General features: G+C 55.6%; 10 protein-coding genes across 10 annotated transcripts; 3 read left to right on the top strand and 7 right to left on the bottom strand.

Moving 5' to 3' along the window:
• Window positions 1–416: 416 nt before the first annotated feature.
• MAM_00626 (cytochrome P450) lies at window positions 417–1,789 on the bottom strand (the record flags this gene model as incomplete). The annotated part of the gene is made up of 2 exons (XM_040819425.1): window positions 417–1,458; window positions 1,524–1,789. 2 exons carry the CDS (start codon window positions 1,787–1,789, stop codon window positions 417–419), a joined length of 1,308 nt encoding a protein of 435 aa, XP_040682690.1.
• A 1,534-nt stretch (window positions 1,790–3,323) lies between these two features.
• Window positions 3,324–3,749, top strand: MAM_00625 (dolichol phosphate mannosyltransferase subunit 3; the record flags this gene model as incomplete). Its single annotated transcript, XM_040819424.1, has 2 exons — window positions 3,324–3,371; window positions 3,447–3,749. The coding sequence occupies 2 exons, from the start codon at window positions 3,324–3,326 to the stop codon at window positions 3,747–3,749; spliced, it is 351 nt and encodes a 116-aa protein (XP_040682689.1).
• A 256-nt stretch (window positions 3,750–4,005) lies between these two features.
• Window positions 4,006–6,030, bottom strand: MAM_00624 (uncharacterized protein; the record flags this gene model as incomplete). Its single annotated transcript, XM_040819423.1, has 2 exons — window positions 4,006–4,130; window positions 4,194–6,030. 2 exons carry the CDS (start codon window positions 6,028–6,030, stop codon window positions 4,006–4,008), a joined length of 1,962 nt encoding a protein of 653 aa, XP_040682688.1.
• An 803-nt stretch (window positions 6,031–6,833) lies between these two features.
• On the top strand, window positions 6,834–7,634 carry MAM_00623 (Oxidoreductase-lik; the record flags this gene model as incomplete). Its single annotated transcript, XM_040819422.1, has 1 exon — window positions 6,834–7,634. One exon carries the CDS (start codon window positions 6,834–6,836, stop codon window positions 7,632–7,634), a length of 801 nt encoding a protein of 266 aa, XP_040682687.1.
• Window positions 7,635–7,893: 259 nt separating this feature from the next.
• MAM_00622 (xanthine phosphoribosyltransferase 1) lies at window positions 7,894–8,751 on the bottom strand (the record flags this gene model as incomplete). The annotated part of the gene is made up of 3 exons (XM_040819421.1): window positions 7,894–8,052; window positions 8,129–8,551; window positions 8,713–8,751. 3 exons carry the CDS (start codon window positions 8,749–8,751, stop codon window positions 7,894–7,896), a joined length of 621 nt encoding a protein of 206 aa, XP_040682686.1.
• Window positions 8,752–10,737: 1,986 nt separating this feature from the next.
• Window positions 10,738–11,807, bottom strand: MAM_00621 (peroxisomal membrane protein PEX31; the record flags this gene model as incomplete). Its single annotated transcript, XM_040819420.1, has 2 exons — window positions 10,738–11,041; window positions 11,152–11,807. 2 exons carry the CDS (start codon window positions 11,805–11,807, stop codon window positions 10,738–10,740), a joined length of 960 nt encoding a protein of 319 aa, XP_040682685.1.
• Window positions 11,808–12,179: 372 nt separating this feature from the next.
• Window positions 12,180–14,059, bottom strand: MAM_00620 (peroxisomal membrane protein PEX31; the record flags this gene model as incomplete). The annotated part of the gene is made up of 2 exons (XM_040819419.1): window positions 12,180–12,671; window positions 12,752–14,059. 2 exons carry the CDS (start codon window positions 14,057–14,059, stop codon window positions 12,180–12,182), a joined length of 1,800 nt encoding a protein of 599 aa, XP_040682684.1.
• A 2,925-nt stretch (window positions 14,060–16,984) lies between these two features.
• Window positions 16,985–18,163, bottom strand: MAM_00619 (Ribosomal protein L50, mitochondria; the record flags this gene model as incomplete). Its single annotated transcript, XM_040819418.1, has 2 exons — window positions 16,985–17,311; window positions 17,390–18,163. The coding sequence occupies 2 exons, from the start codon at window positions 18,161–18,163 to the stop codon at window positions 16,985–16,987; spliced, it is 1,101 nt and encodes a 366-aa protein (XP_040682683.1).
• A 385-nt stretch (window positions 18,164–18,548) lies between these two features.
• MAM_00618 (uncharacterized protein) lies at window positions 18,549–19,123 on the top strand (the record flags this gene model as incomplete). Its single annotated transcript, XM_040819417.1, has 2 exons — window positions 18,549–18,612; window positions 18,675–19,123. The coding sequence occupies 2 exons, from the start codon at window positions 18,549–18,551 to the stop codon at window positions 19,121–19,123; spliced, it is 513 nt and encodes a 170-aa protein (XP_040682682.1).
• A 404-nt stretch (window positions 19,124–19,527) lies between these two features.
• MAM_00617 (phospho-2-dehydro-3-deoxyheptonate aldolase) lies at window positions 19,528–20,988 on the bottom strand (the record flags this gene model as incomplete). The annotated part of the gene is made up of 3 exons (XM_040819416.1): window positions 19,528–19,832; window positions 19,888–20,667; window positions 20,937–20,988. 3 exons carry the CDS (start codon window positions 20,986–20,988, stop codon window positions 19,528–19,530), a joined length of 1,137 nt encoding a protein of 378 aa, XP_040682681.1.
• Between the last annotated feature and the right edge of the window lie 1,877 nt (window positions 20,989–22,865).

Raw genomic sequence — 22,865 nt, 5'->3', positions numbered from 1 at the left:
ACAGCACGGGCGTCGCTTCACCTACCCAAAGATACAGAGAATGGCATATCACAACGATGTACAGGATGATCATCAACGACTCCAGACGAATATCATCCCCCCCCCCCCCACCAACACATGTCAAGAGGCATATAGCATGACGAATACAGAAACTTGACGACTATTCACACTTTCAATGAGGCACTGGCCACTGCTCATCTCGGGCCCTTTGGCGATTGACCTCTAGCAAGTTTTCATGTCCTAGAATCGGGCTTTCTTCCAATTTTTCAAGTCTTAAAATGAAAACACTTGGATAGTAGCAAATTGATTAGGCTATTCGTTCCGACCCGAATTGAAACGTGATCGAGTAAAACAAAAAAAAAAAAAAAACACCGGCTTGCATCCAGGCTCCTCCCGCCCCCTCGTACACCCAGTCCTCATTCCCTCGGCTTGACCTTTGTCTTGAAGCCAACCGGCCTGACGTTGAACCAGCCATCCTTGCCCAGCTTGTACTCAGGCTCCGCCATCTCAAAGTCAATATTCTGCAGCATCATGGCCAGGACCAGCACGCTCCATTGCCAGGCAAAGTGCTTTCCGATGCACTCCCTCTTCCCGTTGCCAAACCACTTCTTGGCACCCTCGGGCAGCCGCTCGAATTGCTCGCCCATCATACGCTCTGGCTTGAAGGCCAGAGGGTCTTCAAAGACGCTGGGGTCGCGGTTGACCCCGGCCAGGACAATGATCATGGGCTGGTTGTGGGCGACTTGGTATTTGCCGCCCGCCAACTGAACGGGCGCTTTCGAGTCGCTAGGGATAGGCTCGATGTTGAAGCCAGGTGCCGGGGAGGACAGCCGCAGAGACTCGCGCACAAGTGCTTGCACGTATTTCAGCTCGTCCAGCTTCTCGACCGAAATGTCGCCGTCGCCTACAACGGTATCGATTTCCCGTCTCGCGCGGGCCAGCGCATCCGGGTTCCTGAGGAGCAGCAGGATTGCCGAGGTGAGGAGGCATGGCGCCGTGCTGCTCCCAATGGGCATGGTGACAATCTCGTCGATGACTTGTGAGTCTGTCAATTTATTCTTGGTCTCGGGGTCTTCCTTGTTCAGCAAGACGGTGAGGAGGTCTTGGCGGGCAGTCGGGTTGTCCTTGCGGTACTGAACGATGTCGGCGGCGTGTCTGCGCATGGTCTGGATACTGTTCCTGAATTTGCTTCGGTAGAAAAGCCAGTTGACCGGTGAGAGTCTTGTCGGCCGCATCATCGCTTCCGAGGTTGAGTCCTCCATTGCCTTCAACATGGGGTGCTCTGGCCCTTGCAGGCAGTTTAGTTTGCGTCCGAACAGGGTCAAGGTGATGGTTTCGAGGTCGACCCTTTGCAGCTCGGAAAGCGGCGAGATGACGGCGTTTGCGCCAAGCTTTTCCATTTGCCGATGAGCTCGTCGGCCAAGTCGCGCATCTCTACGAAGCTCTGCTGCCTGAGAGCTTCCACGGTCAAGTGTGGTGCGATGATGCGATGAGCGACCCCCCAGCTTGGCTCGTTGTCGAACGCGGTGAAGAGAGAATCATGGACGGCAGCCCGGATCTCGACTATTGGCCCTCCGACGTACTTCCTGAATCGCTTTTCATCACACAATTCCTCGGCGAGCGCCACGCTACCCACAAACACGATCGTGTGGCCGAGGACGGTGACCTGGAAGATCTCTCCATATTCTTCGGAGAGCTTGTTCAACGATGCCCAGGTGTTTCTGGCGTCAATGGTAAAGATGTTACCTAGCAGAGGTACGCCTGGAGGCCGGGGGATAGGTTGCGGCATCGTTGGCGTCTGCAGGGAGCTCGTGTGCAAAGTACGAAACACCGCTTTGGCTGGGTTTCACTCTAGGTTGATGCCATCGAGACGCTGCTCGCTTTTCAAAAGCACCGAGGACGAGCCAAGTTTTCTGAAGAAAAAAAATAAAAAGAAAAAAACCTAGGAGAGAACCCCGTCCGAGATGGTATTACTGTTAGAAGGCACGGCAACCCGACAGCTCACCTGCAGCCACCACCGGATCAGCATCCCTTGCTACACAAGGAGCTCTCGACCCGACCAGGACGAGTACAGCCCGCCACACACGTTCTGGCCGGGAACTCCAGAGTCGTTTCTTTTTCCGCCACCTCCCTAGCCGTCATGATGCATTGGTTGGCAGGGGTGAGCAGAAACAGAAACACCGATGCATCACAGACTCCTTGGCATGCTTTTTGACGTTTTCTGCTGCCGTGGTCAGTCAGTACGTACGCGCTTTTGATAAGACTCGGCAGCTTCACAAGGAAGAGCACCCAAGACATGCCTGCGCTGGCTGAATCGACCACCCCCTTCCCGGTCGCAGCTAATAACCTGCCGCTGGCAGACGACAGATTCCACATTCCAGCGTTTGTCGAGACCCGTCGGCAAGGTGGCTTGGTGCTAGTATTCGCGGAGAACCATGGGTCAAGCTGGCGATGCGAAATAACACAGAACCAATTGGCTGGAGCATTCTTCGGCCGCCGTCCTCCGTCCTCAGCCCTTCTCTTTTGGAGCATCTGCAGTGGATCGACTCCTCCGAGATGCTGTGCTACGACTCTGTACTCTGTGCCGCAAAAGCACTCGTTGTCATTGCAGTCGACTCGGTTCGTGCCCCTTTCTCTGGTTTCCTTTCTTCTCCGGCTGCCAGGCGGCATTCCCCCTCTTTCCGTCCGTGTAGCCCGTTCAACGTTGGCGTCGTCTGCAAAATATCCTGCCTTCTCCATTCGGGAGGCACGCCGGCGCATGGTGTTTCAAAAGGCATTGTAACAGAAAACGACAGCCGCTCAGCCCGAGGGTTGTTTCGTTTCGACGGCGCTCCCTCGCAGCGATATGGCGAGAGGTATGCCAGAAGAGCGTGGCCAGTCCCCGGAGGCAATGTACAACTTGTTACTCGCATCACACGGCGCTCCTTGCCGTCCGGACAAGCGCCCGACGCAGAAACAGAACATAACAGCAGACGGAGTTCGTAGTCTGTAGACGTCTCGAGCTCACCGCCAAGTCATAGCAAAAACAGCCCTGACGGCACCCGTACTCCGTACCAAGTACACAGCAGTTACTCCCGTCACGGTACGCACGGCACAGAGTACTTCGTACTACAGGTTGAGCTGCTACAGAAGTGGGGTCTCGATTAGTCATCCCATAACACGGAGACCGTAGTCATTGGTCAACGCGCCGCAAGCCGACACAATCGCAATAAGCTCTGCTCCGTCACCGCGGCTGCCGCTCCTCAGCAGTATCATCGCCAATCCTCCTCCGCCACGCCCATGACAGCACCTACAAGCCCTCGAAGCTACCTATATCCGCAGTCATGACGCGCGCTCAGCAGACCATCTCCCTCGGGCTCCTCGTCTCCTCCGTACGCCCCCGATCCGCAATCACGACTCGACACACGCAGACAGACAGGAACCTGTGCTAACTTCCCCATCTGCAGCTATACCTAGCTCTCTACCTGCAGTTGATTCCCCTCCCCTCTCTGATCCAGCAGCACATTGTCCCCGTCGTACGTCTCTGTCCGTCCCCGTCTCCGCGTGCCAGCCAGTTCCGGCCCCAGCTAAACGTTTGCAACCCGCAGCTTCCATTCTGGGCCCTCGTCTCCTTCGGTGCGCTGCTTCTTTTCCGTCTCGGTTGGGGTATCATGACGTTCAACAATGTTCCCGAGGCGCACCGGGAACTCATGCAGGAAATCGACATGGCCAAGGCTGATCTCAGGACCATGGGCGTCGATGTCGATTGAGTACTACGCAATCAGCCAAGATCCGGGTATTCCACAACGGGGGAGACGCTACGTGGAAAGTAAAAAAAGTACAGCACCGATGTGCGGTTTAGAACAAAGACAGGACCATAGGTCAGACAACTAACAGTGGTGGAAGAGTATAATAATGCGGATTGGTATCATCGTAATAGAGCAAATCATGCCATCCGATATGTTCGCTTGGAATCTTTCAAAACGTGTCATGGTCATCATGTCTCATGAAATGGTTCACCGGCGTCTAGGCGCCAGTCAGAAGCGCCACAATGGTTTGCACTGCCTTCCTCGGGGGCTGGCCGCCGTCTATCAAAACCTCCAAGAGTTTGGCAAATTGACCAAAAACACCGCCCTCATCCGCTTGCCGCCCTAGAAGCAAACCGAGAGATTAGCGCATCATCGTCTGTCCCGGATGGCGGTCTGTGAACTTACATTTGCCAGGGATCCCGAGGAACAGTCCCATTTTGCTTTGCGCTTCGCCGGTCCAGTCGAGCTCGATCTTCCATTCCAATCGCACAGCCGATTCTGGGCCCGCTTCTGAAATCGTCGGGACCGGCACATCGTATGACTGCTGGCCGAGAAATCGGAAGAGGTCTGCCCTGTCACATGTGTCCAGTTCATCGTCCTGAGAGCCGTCCTCACCCGGTCCAGGCTCCGCCCGCATTCGTGATATCGCATCCAAGTAATCGCCCTTGGCGGCTAGACTCCGCTCCAACTGGAACCAGAAGCGAGCTCGCTGAACTGCCACGCGATACCACTCCCCCATGGCCCAAGACAAGATTCCAACGTTGTGTTGCATTGTTCTGTTGCAATCTCCAGAGCATATCTTGTCAACAAACGGCCTGAGCTCTGGTCTTGCGCATGACTCCAGCGCAGGAACCTTGAGTGCTAGGATATTCAGATTCATCGCATTCACCACCATGTCGACTCTAGCCGTAAACAAGCCCGGGACATCTCGAGACCGTAGCGTGATTTGCCTCCGTTGCCGCAGAGGTTGATTGTGTGCCGAAGGTAGAACCGAGACTTGTGACGTGGCAGAGAAGGGACTGAACAGTTGCAAGAATGGTAAACCGTCAGCGGCCGACATGGGGACGGGGTGGTGAGATCTGATGTTGGCTTCGTCCGTCTCGGGGTCTCCTTGATTTGACGCCAATCTTGAAGGGCCAAACGGCAAGATTCCCACGGGCATTAGCGCCGCCTGTGTCATCTGATGAGCAAGTCTCGGCGTGGGAGCAGTCCTCGTCGCGACCAGTGTCTTTTGCACCAGATTTAAAACGTCCTCTTCATTTTCGGGAGCCACGATTCGGCCGGCTCTTTGCATAACGCGGATGCGCTCATTTTCCCGGGCCGCAAGTTCGATTTCTCGCCTCAGAACCGCAATCTCCCTCCGCAGGCGATTTCTCTCCTTTAGCTTGTGGATGTTTTTATCAGACGCCAGGACTTGGCGGGCGGGATTCGTATTCGCATTCAGGCTTCGGTCCTGGAGCGGAAGCTCCCTTTGCATAGCAGAACGGGTCGCCGGACTCATCGAGACGCCGGCCCTCCCGGTCGGGGTTCCCAGACCGCGCGGCTTCAGCGGCGAGCTTTTCATCGGTGACTTCTTTTTATGCCCATCTCGGTCTCTCCATCTGGGGCTGCTGTGGATGCCTCGCGGAGGCGTCGAAGACACAGCATCTGAAACGGCTGGCGGGAGCTCCGGCTCGGGAGGAGGGGGTATGGGCACCCCTGTGATGGGCTCTCGTCTCTGCATCCGTCCTAGAAAGGGATTTGATTCATCGTCGCCTTCTGGTGCGGGGGGGGGGAACGGCCTCGGGTTTGGTTTTGTAGGAGTCCGCCGTGGTGGCTCTGTCAGTCCGGCCTGAGAGCTGGTCGTTGGTGGTCTCGCCGCGCCCCCGGTTTGTCCTGGTATGTCTGCCGGCTGGTTGATAACGCCTGCTCCGATATTCCCGTCTGCTCCTAGCCGTGGCCGAGCAGCGACGGGCGTCAGGGTTTGAATGCCGGGTGCCGGAGCTGTGGTTGTGGTTGTGGCTCTTGGCGTCGATGTGACAGCTGAACGGCGTCGCTCCAATATTTGCGGGTTATAGCGCGAAAGGCTCGCTCGAGTAGGTGATGCGAAGGATGGTCTACGTCGTCGGCTTGGAGATTGTGACGCTGTTGCGGGTGCAAGGTTGACCGGTGCTGGCGCAGCTGCTGATGTTGTTGCGGGCGCTGGCGCTGGCGCCTCTGGGTCTGGAGAAACGCGTCTTCGCTTGGGCGCAGACCCTTCCATGGTTGTGGAAGAGCTCACGTTGCAGTTCGGGGCACGAGCATGGTCAGAAGACCTCGCACCGTCGAGAACATGTACAGGCAAGAGACGGATCAATCTGTTGATGGTCGGAGACAAAAGACGAGCCCGTCGACAGCCGGTGTCTGATCGCGTTGCGCCCAAACAAACCTGAACGGCCAGCCGGCTCTAGTGCAAGTACGGAGTACGGAGCAACCATAAAGTGGATTCAATCAAATCCCAGGTGCCGGCCGCAGGACGCAGCTCAGGCAATTGTGGAGCCGGATCCCACCGTCGTTCAACGTTGAACTACTCCGTGCACGCGGCACTACGGGCTTCGCACAAGGACGGATGCTGCTCTCTAAAATCATGTATATTTGTCGGCCTGTAGTCGTGTGGTGGTGCAGGCAGCCAAGCTCATCGCCAGGACAGGAGCGCGGAACAGAATGGCAAAATCAGCACCTCATCATGAACTGAAGTTGGCAGGCGGTGCGAGCCGGCACTTGGCGCCTTTGTCTCGATTTGCAGGCAGGCAACTTGGTAACCGGTTCCACCCCAGCATCAGTCACCCCAGGCACCATCACGTGCGGCAACGCCGATTCCGCAGCAATGCAACGCTTTGCGCGGCCCGAATGACGTTTTCCGACGCCGCGCCGCCGAAAACCCGCCTTTTTGCCCCTCGAGCAAGAAGGCCAAAAACATCCCGGTCACGACTCACCAACCTCTCCGGCTCGGCGCATTTTTCCTCGCAACATGACAGGATCATAAATTCATACACATCTAAATCCACCCCGCTTCTCCGGCGCACGATGCCAGCCTCAGCCAGAACAGTCGTCCCGCCGCTGCGGCTAGTGCCGCGCGCAGGCCTCCTCCCGGCCAGAAGCCTCGCGACGTCGACCCCCAGCGGCAAAGACGAGCAGTGGCCGCAACGCACACCACTAGGCGACTACTATGCGGGCATGCTGCGCGATCCGATCCCCTACCCGTTCTCTCACAAACCCGAGGAGCCGCCCAGCACGGCGGACCCCAGCGTCCTGCCGCCACACAAGCGACCAAGGATGCCACGAGCACCCGGGCCCAATAGGTCCGAGACGCGAAGCGCGGCCTGCGCGGGCGCGACTCCCACTTCACCGCCCGAGCCGGTTCCCCCTCCGCAGACGGCGCAAGAGAAGGCTCGTATTATATTCGGATCGCGACTCCTCGGCCCGGCCGAGCACGCGGATAGATTGGCTTCGAGGCGGGCAGAGTCGAGATACAAGGCGGGTGTTTTGGTTCCCCCGCGGCCAGAACAGCCGGACAACTGCTGCATGAGCGGTTGCGTCAACTGCGTCTGGGACCGGTACCGAGAAGACATGGAGGAATGGACAGCGAGAGAGAAGGAGGCGCAGAGACGGCTGAAAGCTGGGAGGAGAGCCGTGGATGCCGCCGGCGGAGGCGGCTCCGACTCCGAGTCGAACTGGAAAGCGCCGGCCGCCGGCGGCGGTAAGATCGCCAAGGACATGTGGGATGAGGATGTCTACGAAAACGTGCCGGTCGGCATCAGGGAGTTCATGAAGCAGGAGAAGAGGTTGAAGGAGAGGCACGTGCGTGAGGGCACTATTGGCGGTTGAGGCTAGTGTTGGTCGGCATGGACTGATGTTGAGGAAACTTGGAGCAGGGCACTCCAACGGCCTTTTGAATGACATGGTTGATGTACTGCGGTGGTTCCTAGCACATAGCATCGTACAGTTTAGAGCGCATATGCATATACCAATCTGTATATTTCAATTTTTGATTTGTTTTTTTGAATTCCCTATATCGACTCAGAAAGCCGGCTTCTACTCTATATCTGTCCGGAAAAAAAAAACACCAAATTAAATACGGGTTGCTTCAAGCCTTGGGCTTGGCCTGGGCATTTCTATCGTGCTCATCAATGTCGAGAGCCTCCCAGGGATAATTGATCCAGGCATCCCCAACGGTGACGGCCGCCTCGTATCGGGTGGAAATCATGTCGTGGGGCAGAACGCCCTTCTTGGGCTTATCCTTGTTCTGTACAAACCAACCTTGTTAGCGCACAGCTACTCGGGCAACATCCAAGGCAGACAGATTCGAGGCAGGCACATACGTGGAGAACAAAGATGCAAAACTCGGTCTTGGGCTGGTCACCGCCCATGCGCTGACGCGCAGCCTCGACGTCCTTCTCCAACTCCTTGACGGCATATTCCAGCGTCGTTCGGGTGTCATCGACCTCGTCAACAATGAGGATTCGCTTGCCAACCAGGTTCTCCATCTGTCCCAGCGCAGTGAGATCGAGCCACTGGGTGCGGGTAACCTTCTTGCCGATCTGCTCAACCTCGGTATCCTCGCCGAGGGACTCGTACAGGGACAGACCAATGGCCTGGATGGGAATGTTGGGAGAGCCGGGCTTCTTGAGGAAAGTTCGCAGGATACGGGCGGGAATGTAGCCGCCGCCGCCGATGGCAATTATGAGCTGGGGTTGGAACTCACCCAGAAGACGGTCGGCCGACTTCTGGCACAGCTTGTGGACCTGGGCGCAACATGGTCATCAGTGAGCTTGTCGCCGGCCAACATGGTCTGTTTACTCGGTCCTGTCTGTCGCCAGGTCTTTTTTTTCCCACAGCGGACACATCCATCACCCGCCATGCGCAATTGAAGCATGCCTTTCCGAGCCGTTACAGTCACACTCACCTCATTGTAGGTAACGTAAATCTTGTCGACGTCGCTCATTGTGGCTTCGTGTCCAAGTAGCTCGGAGGGATAGAGGTAGAGAACAGCGTCTGGTGTGGCCGAGCGGTTATCAGTATCACGGTATCACGACGACAGGAGGAAAAAATTGAGCGCAACGGTCGGATTACAAAGTCGGATGAGACGAGGCGTAGGACCCTGATGGGGGTGGATGAGGCAAAGTGCCCGAGGGGGAGAGGGGGAGAGGGGGAGAGGAGGAAGAGGAGAAGGAAGAGAAGAAGGAAGGGAGGGAGGGAGGCGAAGAGGTGTTGTCGAGCGTCCTGATTGAAGAAATTTTTTTTTCCTCATTTCCATGTCGGGACTCGAGACTCGGCATCTGCTAAAAACTTAGGCTGCTTCCAGCACGCGGCCGCGGGGCTTCAAATTATCGATACCCCAACCAACCAGTTTGATTTTCTGTTCGCCACCACTCACATTCGAGTCAGCACTTGATTTCATGCCAGAGGCGAAAGACATCATCAACTGACGTATATTGCGCCGCCAGCGATACCCCGCCATTATCCGTACTGCTTCGTCACTGCGGGGGCTCTGCAGCCCACTTTGGTGTTTTTCCTTTTTTCCTTTTCTCCCTTTTTTTTTTTTTTCCAGTGTCAACTTTCTTTTCCCTTCCGAGACCCGCAGTTCGCCAAGTCTACATACACGTCAGCCGGTCTCTAAAGGACCAAGACAGACCAGACCCATCAGACAAATTCATCCCTCCCATCCTGTGCTACCTTCGGTGCGTCTCAGCCCACGCAGCGGGTGTCTTGACACCTCGAGCGTAACAAAGAAGGATCCTTCACATGTGCCATGTGGCGTCCAGGTTGCAGAAGAAGGCCGAACGAATCTGGGAAAGTACCAAGTACTATGTTGTTGTCAAGGCCTAGGTGCTTTGTCGCACGAATGTCGAATTGTCACACGCAAAAGTGAGACACGAGGAACATGTTTCAAGTCCAAGTCCAAGTATGAGCAAAATACTCAAGGCGACAGACAGTATATAGTCATCTTCCCTTCATAAGAATGGCATTTCCAGTGCTTGCGATTAACCGTTGCGCGCTCTGAGCGTCGTAAAGTCCGCTAGATATTAGTCCGATAAGGTGCCTGCAGCCGCGCCACCAGACAAGTCCATGGCCGGAAATGCAAGAGAAAAACGTCGTGCGCAGCAAATCGCAATACGTAATACAGTAAACCAGGTCTATAACGATAACTATAACGATAACCTTCGTGAGCAAACGTGAGCAAATTTTCATCGTTATAACCCGACTACAGGGATTATATCGTTAAGATGCGACTACTCTTTTAGGAAAAACCCCACTTTTGTTAGTAAGATAAGGCTAATAAGGCCTGATCAGGCCTGATAAGGGATTTTAGGGGGGGTAAGGTAGTGTGTAATTATAAACTTACATATATTAATAAGCAATATTTATAAGAAAAATTGCTATAAGTTAGAAGTTACTTTTATATGTATAACATATAGGAAAGGTACTTTACGCCTAGGCGTGTGTGCCGAATCGCTATAGGGGGGGATCGTTATAAACCTGCTTTACTGTAAATAACGTGACCCCGGTGAATGTTCTGGCAACCAAAGGAATGCGTGGCAAATGCGACCAAAAAAACAAGCTGACAGAACGGGGATTCGAACCCCGGCCACTTTCGTGAACGGAACGCTGCTTTTCGCAGGCGAAAGTACATATCATGTGCTTGAGACCGTCGCCATAGACCACTCGGCCATTCTGCCTTGGACGCTTGATGCCGGATGTTTGCTATTGCAAACTATGCGCTCTTCACAAGTCACGAGTACACAAATGCTAGACAAAGTCATCATGTTTCCATAATTTACTTACACGTGTGGTTGTCATCCTGAGCACTTTGGCGTTTGTGGTATATTTACACAGCTTAAAAAGTCACAAATACCACACCACATCCCCTGTGGACTAGTACTCTCCATCTACGCATGCGGTGCACGCTATGTACTTGGTATGTATGCGCTCACGCCCGACACGCCGCCTCGCCCTGCGCAACGACCAAAACCACCGCGGCCCTCACGAAGCCAAACATTCCCACGCCGAGCATCATGACGGCCGTCCCAACCGCCGCCCCGATCACCACGCGGCTGCCCTGTCCAAACGCCCACCAGACCACGCAGAACCCAGCGCCGCCCCCCACGGCCAGCACGACGGCCTCCACCCCCCAAAACGCCCCGTCAGAAAGACCCCTGGCCTCCAGGACGAGCATCATGCTCAAGGTAAACAGGCACAGCACGCCCAGAGCCGGCTGGAAATACATCCACAACCTAGAGGTGGAGGGAACGAGGACAAGAGGAACAAGAAAACCCATTAGCATTTTTTCCTTTCTTATCTTTCCCCCTTCTCTCAAGGCAAGGAACCCGGAAAGTCAGCATACTTGACCCAGAAGCCAGAGTGGGAAGCGGCCTCGCGAACCGCCACGTCCACCCACACACAAAACAAGCCCATGAAGGCGAGGAACTGCGCCGCCAGCACGGACGCATGCATGAAGCTGACACTTCTCCTGATGCTCCTGGTGCTCCTCCGGCCGTCGTCGCAACGGCACGCCCCGGCCTCGTCGCGCGCCTGGCGGCCTTCTCTGTCCGCGTTGCTCGTCCACGGCGGGAACGGCGTGAGCGGCAGCCGTGTCACGGTGTCCTCCGATACCATGGACAGGGAGGCCTCTCTTGCGGCGCCGCTGGGCGACTCGTCGCGGACGTGAAGGAGCGGTACTCTGGGCACCTTGGGCGCAGACGGACCAGCCTGTTCCCGAGTCGTCGACCGTGACCCGGGGCTCGTGGACGAGCGCGTGTCAGAGCACGACGGCCTGCGAGGCCACGGGTTTGTAAAGACGGGCAGGGCCTCCGTTGGCGGCGGATAGCTCATCGCGAGGGACAAGGAGTCGCTTGGCGGAGGGGAGATGGACACGTATTGTCGTGAGGGGCGGCGGGACTGTACAAGCGGCGTGAGGAGGTCGTCTCCTTCGTCGTCGCGCAGGAGTCTGGGGATCTGTCGGGTCGAAAGGGGCCTCGGGGCAGGGGCCGCATCCTCCATGGTCGCTTCTGCAATCGTATCAAACCAAAGCGGGCGGGGAGAGATGATGGCAGTAGCGGAAAACTGGGCGAATTCGATGCAGAGGAGCGGCAAACGAAGGAGAGGAACTGAGGAACTGGGGACAGGTCTAGCGTCATGTTCGGGTTCCTCGTACAAGTCATCTGCCTATTGTCCGTCCTGCGTAACCGGCCGGCTCGCACAATTCACTCTGCGCTGCCCTCCCCCAGTAAGCCCCAATCACTCCCTGCTCGCATTCTCTTACAAGCGTCAATAAATACCTGCCACATGTACAAGGAGACCGCCTGGTTGGACATCACTGCGTAGGTAAGTACTCTTCTTGTTCTCTTGTCACCCGCACGGTGCAACGCCTGGTCACTCCAGATTCATATGTGCTTCGTCCCCAATGCCCCAGCAGCCGCCGTCCTTGCCTTGCTTTTGTAACTCCAACTCCGTCTCCAAATCTAGTCCGCTGGCGTCGTCGTCCGGCATAGTTTCCGCGATGTTCCTCGATTGACCCTTTTCTGTCGATGTACTTGATGTACTTGATTTCCCCGGCCCCCGTCTCCTGAACGATGAGGGCCAGAATGATGACTTGGACGATGTCGAGAGAATCGATGCACCGTCGTCATGGGTGTCGGGTTGGTCACTGGGCACGGCGTGCGACTCAGCCGGAACTGGGACCATTTTCTCACCAGAAGTAGAATAGCCCTTCTTAAGACTTTGCGTTGGTGATTGCGAGGCGCCGTTCTCGCCTGGTAAAGTCGAGTCTGATTCATCGACCTCGACGAGCTCTGCGTCTCGGTACCATTTTCGACGTCGAGTCCACTTTGCCCAGCCGTCCTGACCTCGCCGACCATATTGCCACTGAAGGCCGCTGTTAGTACGTCTGCGTCTACGGGAACCTTACGGCAGCTTTTGGATGTGCTCGTTCGCAGCCAGCTCACCTTATTATCATAGTATATCCAGCCATTCTTGCCCTCCTCGCCATCGTAGTCGACGGGCCCTCTCTCATCAGAGGCACCATCAACTCTCCATTGACTGCCCTCGACCCACTGCCAACGCATTCTGCTCCCGTCTTCGACATCGGGCAGCTCAAAGTCGTCCCTTGCAGGCACGGGGTTGTTGTGTTCATCAGTCCACGCAGGGCGTTCGTAGGCAAACAGACTCGCTGTCCAGCCCAAACCAACCCATCGACGCTGGTTTTCATATATGATGAATGTGAACTTGACGCCAGAGCTCTTTCTGCGCCCAGCCTTGCGATTTCCTTTGTCAACGGCGGCAGCGGAGGGACCCTTGGCGGCTTCGGCAGCCAGCTTGTGTCCGGTCTTGAGAGGCCCGTCAAAACGGAGTCCGGTAATTGCTGCTGCAGACCGTCTGACGAGTGAACTCCTCCACAGAAGAGTCCTGGTAACCCTCAAGGGTCTTGCGTGCCAGGACAAGATGATTGTGCCAAACACCAAGATGACTCGACGAGTCGTGATGACATGGAAAGGTGGCATTGTCAAGGCGAGCCAGAAGGGAGTTACGACGAGAAGCCTGACAAACATGGCTGTCAAGGCGGGCTTCGTGGTTGCGCTTGTGGGGGTTCGTTGCGTACTGAGAAAGTCGGTCATCTCCAGCAAGGGCTCCATCAAAACGTTGCACCGGCCGGTAAACTCCTTGAGCGTCTCCACGATCTCGTCGAGGGTCTTCTGATGTTTGGTGCTTGTGACTTCGGAGGCGGCCCTTTGGTGCTTGACCTTTTTAGAGTTGGCCCCTTCGGCGTGAGAACCAGAGGCCGACGCAGAGCTGCCACTAGACGCATCCTTAGTTGGTCGAGCTGGCTCAGTCCAGCCGCTGCTGCTCAAGGGGCTATACCTCCGTCCATACATGCCGGCGATGATGACCATGCCGATGACGACGGGGCCAGCTCGTCGCACCACGACATCTCCATAGAGCACTACCAGCCAAAAGGCCGACAGCAGCAGAAAGCTCTGCCACGGATCGCCGGTGCTCCAGGTCAGCAGGCCGACGAGCTTGTTGAGCGGCAGTAGAAAAGGATGGCTGTAGGCGAGGGCGCGGGTGACCTGCGGTGGCGTGGCCAGCAACAGCGGGCTCTTTTGGTGAACCAGGATATTCGAACGACGAGCGGACGGCGAAGGCGTGTTGGCGGACAGGGTGACGGGAGAGAAGGAGGCGTAGGTCGGCGGCGGCCCGGTCGCACTCTGCGACTCATATGTCGAGGCCGCAGAGGCGTCGTCGCGTGAAGACATGGGCAGGTCTAGGTGCGATAGCCACGGAGATTCCTAAGCATTCGCAACGTGTTTGTGGTCAGCAGCCGCCAGTGCAAAAGACGGGGGGGAAGCGCGAGCAGTGCGCTCTCGAGGACGGTGACATGTGCGTGATGATGTCGCCGGCCTCAAAGGGGGAGGTGTGTGTGTGTGTCGCGACATGACGTGGCAGAAGCCGCCCACGAGGGGTCGCGAACATGTTCCCAGTGAAACTCACAAATGCAGCCATTAAGCGCTGTGGTGGCGACGGCGACACGGTTGGAGCAACCTGGCAAGCGTCATCAGCCCGGAAGACAACGGGTGTTGGCAGCGGCCTTTTGGCGACGTGCGTCTTGCAGTCTGGCGACCCCGACGAATTATTTATTAACAGGTGCGGAGGAGGGGGGAAAGCGAAGATGGAACGGAGAGGATGGCGGATCAACTACTCGGTACGGCCTGGCACCATGGCATGAAGCCAACACTCGCGCTGGAAATGGAGGTAGAAATGGCCTTCCCAAGTCCCTTTCGAGGTACTTAGCTTACCTGGCGGTTTATTACTACTCCGTACCATTGGCCCAAGGCTTCACGGCGGAGCTGTATGGAGTCCGGCGCTCAAGCCGAGGCCAAAGTTCTGCCCATGTGAGGTACGGAGTACTTACCTAGGCAATGTACGGAGCACTTGGGTGCCTGCATATCCAGGCTGCACCTGGCGCGCGGGGCATCCGGGGCACCGCACCGCCCCATCGCGGCAGATGGCGGATTGCGGCCTCCTCAATGAAGCTTGTCTGTAGTAAATTAAATTGACGAACCCGGATCTCGGGGATGAGAAGTGAAATTGCCCACGTCTGAGCCGGGCTGTCCTTGGGTACAAATGTGACCGACTGACTGGTCCTTTGCACCAGGTAGGACAGTGCGGAATTTCCGCAACGTAGACTGTATACAAGTCGCAATCGACATTCAGCCAATACAATGGAAAATTTATTCCAGAGATGGACGATGGACTGGCCAGGGGAGTAGTCACCGCGCTATGACATGACGGCGTCAATTTCTAACATATATGTATATTTGAAAGAAGAAGAGGAAACATGCCAATTTCATGAGCCACATCGCCGTTCAAGTCTAGCCTCTTCGTGAAAACAAATCGTCGCGTCAATAGTGACTTCTAATAGCACGTATCAATCCATTTCCATAAGAAAAACCAGCCAATTATTTGGTGAGATTTTCGTTTCGGGCCTTTTTTTTTTCCTTTTTTTTTCCTTTTCACACATCTCCTCCCTTTCCTTTCCTTCTGATGCCATCGCCCCTTCTACCAACAAGTGAAGCGTCCCAGGCCGAGGATCATGTTGGCGACAACTTCCGAGAAGGGGGCGACCAATCAATATTGTAACTCATGATTGACCGCATGAGCTGCAGGAGCCTATGACTATATCGTCAGTATACCGGCCCGCCTTCCTCTTGTATCTCAACGTTTGCATGTTGGGGGTGGGTGAAAAAGAAAAGACGGGACAAGGACAGGACAGGACATACAGCTTGAGCCGCAGTTGCAGGAGCTAGCAGAGCCAGAGCAGCCACAGTTACCAGCCATTGCGACGTGTCTTTCAAAGGGAATTGTTAAACCTGAAGAGAGAATAAAAGTGCTGAAAAAGGTTGCAGATGCGTCTTCTTTTTGGAGTTGGAGAAGAGGAATTCGATCAATTGCTGGTGGACGTGCGAGCGGTTTATGTAGACGAGGAATGCGCGCTTTGTGCGGTGGCGGAAAGATGACAAACGTCTCTTTTTTTTTGCCCGCGCAAATGCCGCACACACGACCTCACCACTTCGACAGGGAACAGTCGAGACGACTTGACTTGCCGCCGTTGCCTGCCTCATCTCCACAAGAGCTGTGGCCCGTCGCCCGTCGCCCGTCGCCCGTCGCATGGACGACGCAACCGGAGTGGAAGTGCTGCGTTGGGAACGCCGGCCAACGTTTCCATCAGCCACCCGCGTTTGACGTCGTCTGCGTCTCTGTCCGACAACGACGTCCTTGCGCGCATTGTGACAACAAGGCTTTTCCAAACGCATCAGTTGTCGTCCGGCCCGTGCGTGACTTTTATTTCTGCCAACGCCGCGGCCAACGGCAACGGGGTGCAAAACTCGTCCACTCCAACGGCACCACGACACAACGTTTCTGCCCTTGCGTCCGCTATGCCATGCGGCAATATCTACTACTGGTATCCCGGATCTGGAGCCAGACCAGCTGCGGTGATCATCATAATGTGACAACCGCCATGAAACAAAGAGACTCAAAGACCGTCTGTTATGCCGAGTCGGCGGCTTTCCGAAGACAGAGAGCTCCATCAGTCATGACCTCGACCTTGACCCTTGACCGCTCATCTCGCCCCATCCAAGACCGTCGGCCTCTTCGCGGGTGAGGGGACGAGGAGCATTCATGCCAAGCCAAGAGGGCAGAGTGTGGCTCCGATTGTGAGCATTACCACGTATTCTCGGCCCGTTCCAACTGATGTGTTTGCAAGTTTCCCTCCCTGGGCTTGCGCTGCGGTTGGCCGGCCGCCATGTTGCCCGCACTGCGAGACGCCAAATTCATCGCTTGACATGTTACGTAGTAGCGCACGTCTGGCGTCTTTGCGAGAAACTCTTCAGAAAAGCTCGCGTCGGCTGTACACGCACCCCTAAAACCTACGAGCTTGTAGAATGAGCAAACCCAGGGAACTGCATCCGTCGTGCATTGACAGTATGTCTTGTATTCATGGCATGGAACTCGAGCAGTTCCATGTGATGTACGAGTCATTAGATTCAGTTCCTGGTGGAAAAAGAAAAGAGGGCCTTTTGGCATCGGTAGATTGTGTTAGTCCTCGTCTGTTGCCACAGTACATTTACACAGCGCCATTTGAAGCGCTCATGGGCACACGCCAGCTTGCATGGGCCTTGTCAGATCTTGCCTGAAATCCAATCCCTTTCCTTGCTCTTGGACAGGCCTGCCGTGCCGGTGACAGGCAAGCCACGCTTGGTCAACTCCTCCTCAATCACCTTCCACCGACCCAGGGCCGTCTCCCTTTCCACAGGTCCAATCTTGCGGCTGTGCACCTTGATATTGCCGAGTTTCTGAAGATCGCCACGTGTCGCCAATACTTCGGCTAGCTTCTTGGGCTGCGGTTTCTTGGCAGCAAGAGTCAACATGTGCTTGACGGTGCGCGCGGCGCCGAGTTTGGCATCGGCAACGAGGGTGCCCGTGAGCTGGTAGAGACGCTTGCGAAGCTAAAGGGGAAAAAAGCTAGTCAGATAGAGCAACAGTAAAGCCAGCAGCGTTGCGGACGTGGGCGGCAGAGCACATACAGCGAATTTGAGCTGGTCATCCAGGACGAGGTCCTTCCATGACGCGTCCCACGTCTTGAGCATCTCGCGGGCCTCCTCGGGACGAATCTTGTCGGTTGCCTCCGCCTCCGCCCCGTCGGCCTCGGCCGTGAGATTCCGTGCAATGGTGGCGACATCTCCCTTCAACGAAGCCTGGCCGCCTTGAACCTGGACCTCCGCGGCCAGCGTCTGGTCCAGCTCGCTGCGAGGTCCCTCTCGCCACTTCTTCGTTGCCCACTCCGACAGGACGCCAGTGTCCCGGAGAGCGAGGACCTCGACAACGGCCCGTCGCAAGTGCACCTCGACGACATCCTTGTCCACCACCTTTTCTGCGCTGCCGAATCCCCTGAATTCACTCTCTTGTCCCCAGTGGCCTGGCTGCTCCCACCAGGTGCTCAGCGCGCCAATCTCCTCCAGTCCTTCCGCCTCGGTAGCGGGCGCATACGACGGATCTGAGGACTTCAACTCCTTCTCGGACGCGGCTTCGCTTCGCCTCGGCGGCAGTGTTAACCGAGACTCTAGAACAGCCGCTGGCGTCTTGTCCGCCCTCCCCGGGAACTCGAGCGCCTCTTCTGGCAAATTTGAGGCATCCTCGGGTTCCGGACGTTGCGTATAGGGGTCCTCTGGGCCAGGCGCCTCGCCTTTCCACAGCTTACCGCGGACCCATTCTGTGTTCCTGCTTCGGGCGGCGCTCGTCGTCGAGATGGCTCGGCAGGCGACAAGGGGTGTTCTGGACGCCGACGACGGCGCCGCCATCGCCAATGGCAAAGACGCGAGTCTCCGCACGCGCGTTGCCCCGGACATGCTTGGCAGTTGTGGCCGTCGACGCACCCGGACACAACAGCTACGACGTCGAGGGTAATGGAGGTAAAAAGACCGACACGCACCGAGGAGAATCTTCAATCCATCGACCTTGCATGGCCAACTTTTTTCCGGTGCAGAAGCCGGCGCTGCGAGGCGGAGCTGGTCCCACGTACTTAATGTGGGTCAACTTAAATACACCAGAGGTAACTACTCCGTACTCCGTACTCGGTACTTAGCCAAATAGCTACAACTTTCGACGGGTCGTCGGTGACCACCTCCTCTCCATCAAAGCCTCAACTTCATCTCCCCGGATGCCATGTATTCCGCGAGAAGCACGATGGGCCGAATCCAGGCCCTTGCGCTAATACTCGCGGCTCTTTTCGCTCTCGTCTCAGCAAGTTGTACGTTTGCCGGGCATCACGCCATCCATCAATTCCACCGCTAACCTTGGCCTCGCGACCAGCCGCGCCAACCTTTTGCAAATGCACATGCTTCAAGAATAGCACAATCATTCCATTAGGCCCCAAGGGAGAGTCAATGGGCTCTCCGGCCAATTTTCTCCCACGCCTTTCCCTGTCTCCCGAGACGAACACCCCTGGCGATGCTCCACGCGAATCAACCCACGGTCAAGGCTTGAGTCGACGGTCATTGTCAACTTCGTGTTCGGAATGTACGAAATCATTTTGCCTCAGCCAAGGAATCGATTTCTGCAAAGAGGCGCAAGAGGAGAACGTCATCACCATGTGCTTCCAGCGAGACAGCAACAAGGACAAGACCATTGTCTGGGGCTTCATCCTCGGAACTGTCGGCCTGCTTGGATGGGCTGCCTTCAAGCGAATCGTCGAACTACGGGACAAGAGGGCCGTCTTTCGGCAAGACATCAGCTACGCACCAGTCGGCGGTGAGCGATGATGGCTCGTTTGTGCCTAGACGACGATACGACCTGTACATTTTCCAAAGTTTTCGACGGCGTTTGTGGGAAATCTTTCTTCACCACGTGTCATGAGGCGTGTCTGGATTGTCTTCTGGAAAGGCACCTGGGTTTGGTCAAAATATCCGAGAATAGGAATTTTGTGAACCATTCGAGCCACAGATGCACACCTCACTACTCTTGTGTCCTTCAATGACAATACGTATACAACTATTTGTTAGATCCTGGCTGACTGACCGCTCAACAGTCTGTGGGAAAATATTCTTTCGTTTGCTCAAGTCCAACATGTGTCTTTGTGCACCAAGTTGTTTCTTGTTTCCTTTCATGGATATCATCAATCTCCCGCACACTTCTCTTCTACGGCTTACCCCCGCGGGGCTCTCTCCTATGCTTTGACCTCGGCCACTCCGTTGGCAGATGAACCGTTGACTTCACGCCGTGTCCGAATGGCCGCAGCAAGATCCTCCAGCACAGTAATGGTGTTTTCCCAGCTGATGCAAGCATCAGTGATACTGACGCCCCTCTTAAGCCCAGATGGGCCCTCAGGAGGAACCTTCTGGTTCCCTTCATTGATGTTGGACTCAATCATGACACCAATAATAGCCTTTTCACCCTCCCTGAGTTGGTCTGCAACGGCCTTTGCAACCTTGGGTTGGTTGTTGTGGTTTTTCTGGGAGTTGCCTGGGCTTTCTGTTAGCAGCAGCATCTTGCGCAGTCGAAAGAATAGGCAACTGCCACTACGCACCATGGGAGCAATCAATCATGATGGCAAGTTTCTGACCCTTGTCTGACAGGGACTTCTTGGCTGTCTGAACACTTTCCTTGTCGAAATTGGGGCCTCTGCTTCCGCCACGAAGGATGACGAAGCCGTGTTCATTGCCCTTGGTGCGAGTAATAGCAGCCAAGCCCTGCTTGGTGACTCCCATGAAGTGGTGGGAGGCGGCAGAGGCACCAATAGCATCAATAGCAACTCCGAGGTTCCCGTCAGTTCCATTCTTGAATCCCACGGGGAAAGACAGCCCTGATGCCAGCTCACGGTGCAGCTGAGACTCGGTGGTTCGGGCACCAATGGCACCAACAGAGATGCAGTCGGCCAGGAACTGGGGAGAGATGGTATCTAGCATCTCGCTAGCAATAGGCATGCCATTGGTGGTGAGGTCGACGAAGAGCCGACGGGAAACCCTCAAGCCCTTGTTGATCTGGAAGGATGAGTCAATATCTGGGTCATTAATCAGACCTTTCCAGCCAACGGTGGTCCTGGGCTTCTCGAGGTAGGCACGCATGACTATACACAGGTCGTCGGCGAGCTTGTCGGAGAGGGCCTTGAGTTTGGCGGCGTACTCGTGGGCAGCAGCAGGGTCGTGGATGGAACACGGGCCGACAACGACCAAGAGTCGGTCACTGCTGCCCATGATAATATCGGCAGCATCATTCCGACCCTTGACGACGGTCTGGACAGCACATTCCGTCATGGGAATCTCGCAAGTAAGCAGAGCTGGCGGGATCAGAGGGTCCTGGCCGAGGACTGCAGAAGACGTCAGCTCCATAGATTGCGGCAGCGGGTTTGAAGCAATTGAGATACATAGATGCCACCGTGTAACTAATGGACCCTGATTGACAATGTTTGACCCCTGTGTGACTCAAAATGCCAGAATGGAGTGAGACGTGGCGGTTGGCAGAAAGACAATAACAATTGCGACCCGATCCAGACTGGACCGCTTCCCACATCTGCGTAGGACCAACCGAACAGGCAATGAAAAGGGGGATGGATATATGGATTGGTGTAACGCTCACTTCTGGTATCATCGGCCGCCAGCGGCTGTTGCAAGTCGATTGCGGCGGGCATTGTATAGTCTGAACTGGAATGGAAGGTTGTGGTGAAGAGGAAATGTCGTGGGCAAGGTCGCGTCACAAGCTAATCAGACAACGCCTTACGACCCTCGTAAGTGGGTGGTGGATGGGGGCCGGTCGACAAGTTGGTACTCCGTAGATGCGTGTGATATCGATCGCAGTACTCGGTAATCTGCGCAAATGAATCGGGGGGAACAGTTTATCGACAGGTGGAATTGCACCTGATCGGGGGGCGTGGACATACGAGGCCTTTAAGAAGGAGTCGACATGAGTCGGAAGCAAATGGGCCGTGTCAATGGACAAGCCATAACAACAGGATCATGGGGGAAAAAAAAAAAAAAAAAAAGACATGGATCGGAGCAGCTTCGGAGCGACCCCACCAGAAACCCTGAGTTCTGCGCAGGCGAATTGCAGGCCCACTTCCTCCCACTGGCCCCTCTACGGCGGAATCCACATCGTGTCTTTGAGAAGGGATACTCCGTACGGAGTACGCAGTGGGAGGTATCATGTTTGTATGCACATAATGCGCCCACCCTTATTCAGCATTGAGGAGTCGTGCGTGATGCGTTGCACGTACGTCTGGAGTTTATGCGCTAATAGTAATAATAACAACAATGATAGTGATATAATGGCGATACCCTGTAGCCATGAACTTGTGCATATGTGTAGGTGCCCAGGTAGGTATTGATCGGCCGCTCCCGTGACGGTGCGGAGTGCTGACTAATCGGCCGTGTCCCAGTTGGGTTGCAGCAAAAACACCAAGAAGTGATAACTGTGGGGTTAGGGTTGATCCTGCTGCACGTCTCGACGTAATCCAACCGACCGCCTCCAACATGGCATCCCGCGAGGGCATGATTCAGGCGACCCATTCTTTCGCTGGCAAACTCTTCCAGATCCTTGTCGTTGTGCTCCGCACAAGGCTTCCGGTTGTCAACAGCGGCACGTCGCTGGTGTATATGGCAAGCACCACCTGAGCGAATACAGGAATAGCGAAACAAGAAGATGTATCACGAAATATGGGAGGCTATCCACAGACTGCTGCCTGCTAGAGGCTTCGGAATGCTCGTCTCCAAAGCACGATTCGACGAGGTAGAGAACAATCACTGATGCCTCAAGGACTTACCCAAAGTGGGTTACGAGCAAGGGCGGCAAACGTGGCGACGGGTTTTCTAGATTTTAAGCCACGGCAATGTAGGTCGGTTGTGGTGTTGGAGGAGAGGAAAAAGGGTCAACGTTGTTTGCATCGCCGTTTGTTTTCGGCCGTTGTCGTTTACGGACCGGCGAGGTGACTCTTTTTGCACAACGGCGACGGGCAGCTCGAGCCTAACAACTACCTAATCGTGCATACCTGTTGATCCCACAACAGCTGCAGAGTACACACACAGCAAGACGATTCTGCGTGGCATGCTGTCGATGTCGATCCAGCAATTGCTGCTGGCCGCATAAGTCAACTGTCAGCCGCATGAGACGCGCTGGACATTTATGGAGTCGAGTTTGCCGCACCACGCTTGGCTTGGCTTGGCTTGGCTTCGCCTCCCCCTCTTGACCTTGCCTCTTGACTCTTATGCTGCTTGAGTGGTCACTGGTGAGTCGTGACGACCCGCGGCTGACTCCCGAGTCCCGACTTGCTGTCGTCTCAGCTGTCGCCTTGCACCGCCAATCAACTTTTACTTGAGAAAGACATCAATTGTCACCCCTCCATGGCCAGCCCCCCTTCGCATTGTCTATCCATCCATCCATCCATCCATCCATTCACTCATTCATTCATTCATTCACCCATCCCCCTGCGGAAAGACCCATCCCTCTGTCTGCCCTCTGGCTTCCTGCCCTGACTGACGTCTACGTCTCATCGCCTGCCACGACCGACTTCCA

The sequence above is a fragment of the Metarhizium album genome (assembly GCF_000804445.1).
Source record: "Metarhizium album ARSEF 1941 chromosome Unknown scaffold_1, whole genome shotgun sequence".
In the NCBI taxonomy this organism is placed as follows: Eukaryota; Fungi; Ascomycota; class Sordariomycetes; order Hypocreales; family Clavicipitaceae; genus Metarhizium; species Metarhizium album.
This window is presented reverse-complemented; position numbering and strand designations above follow the sequence as displayed.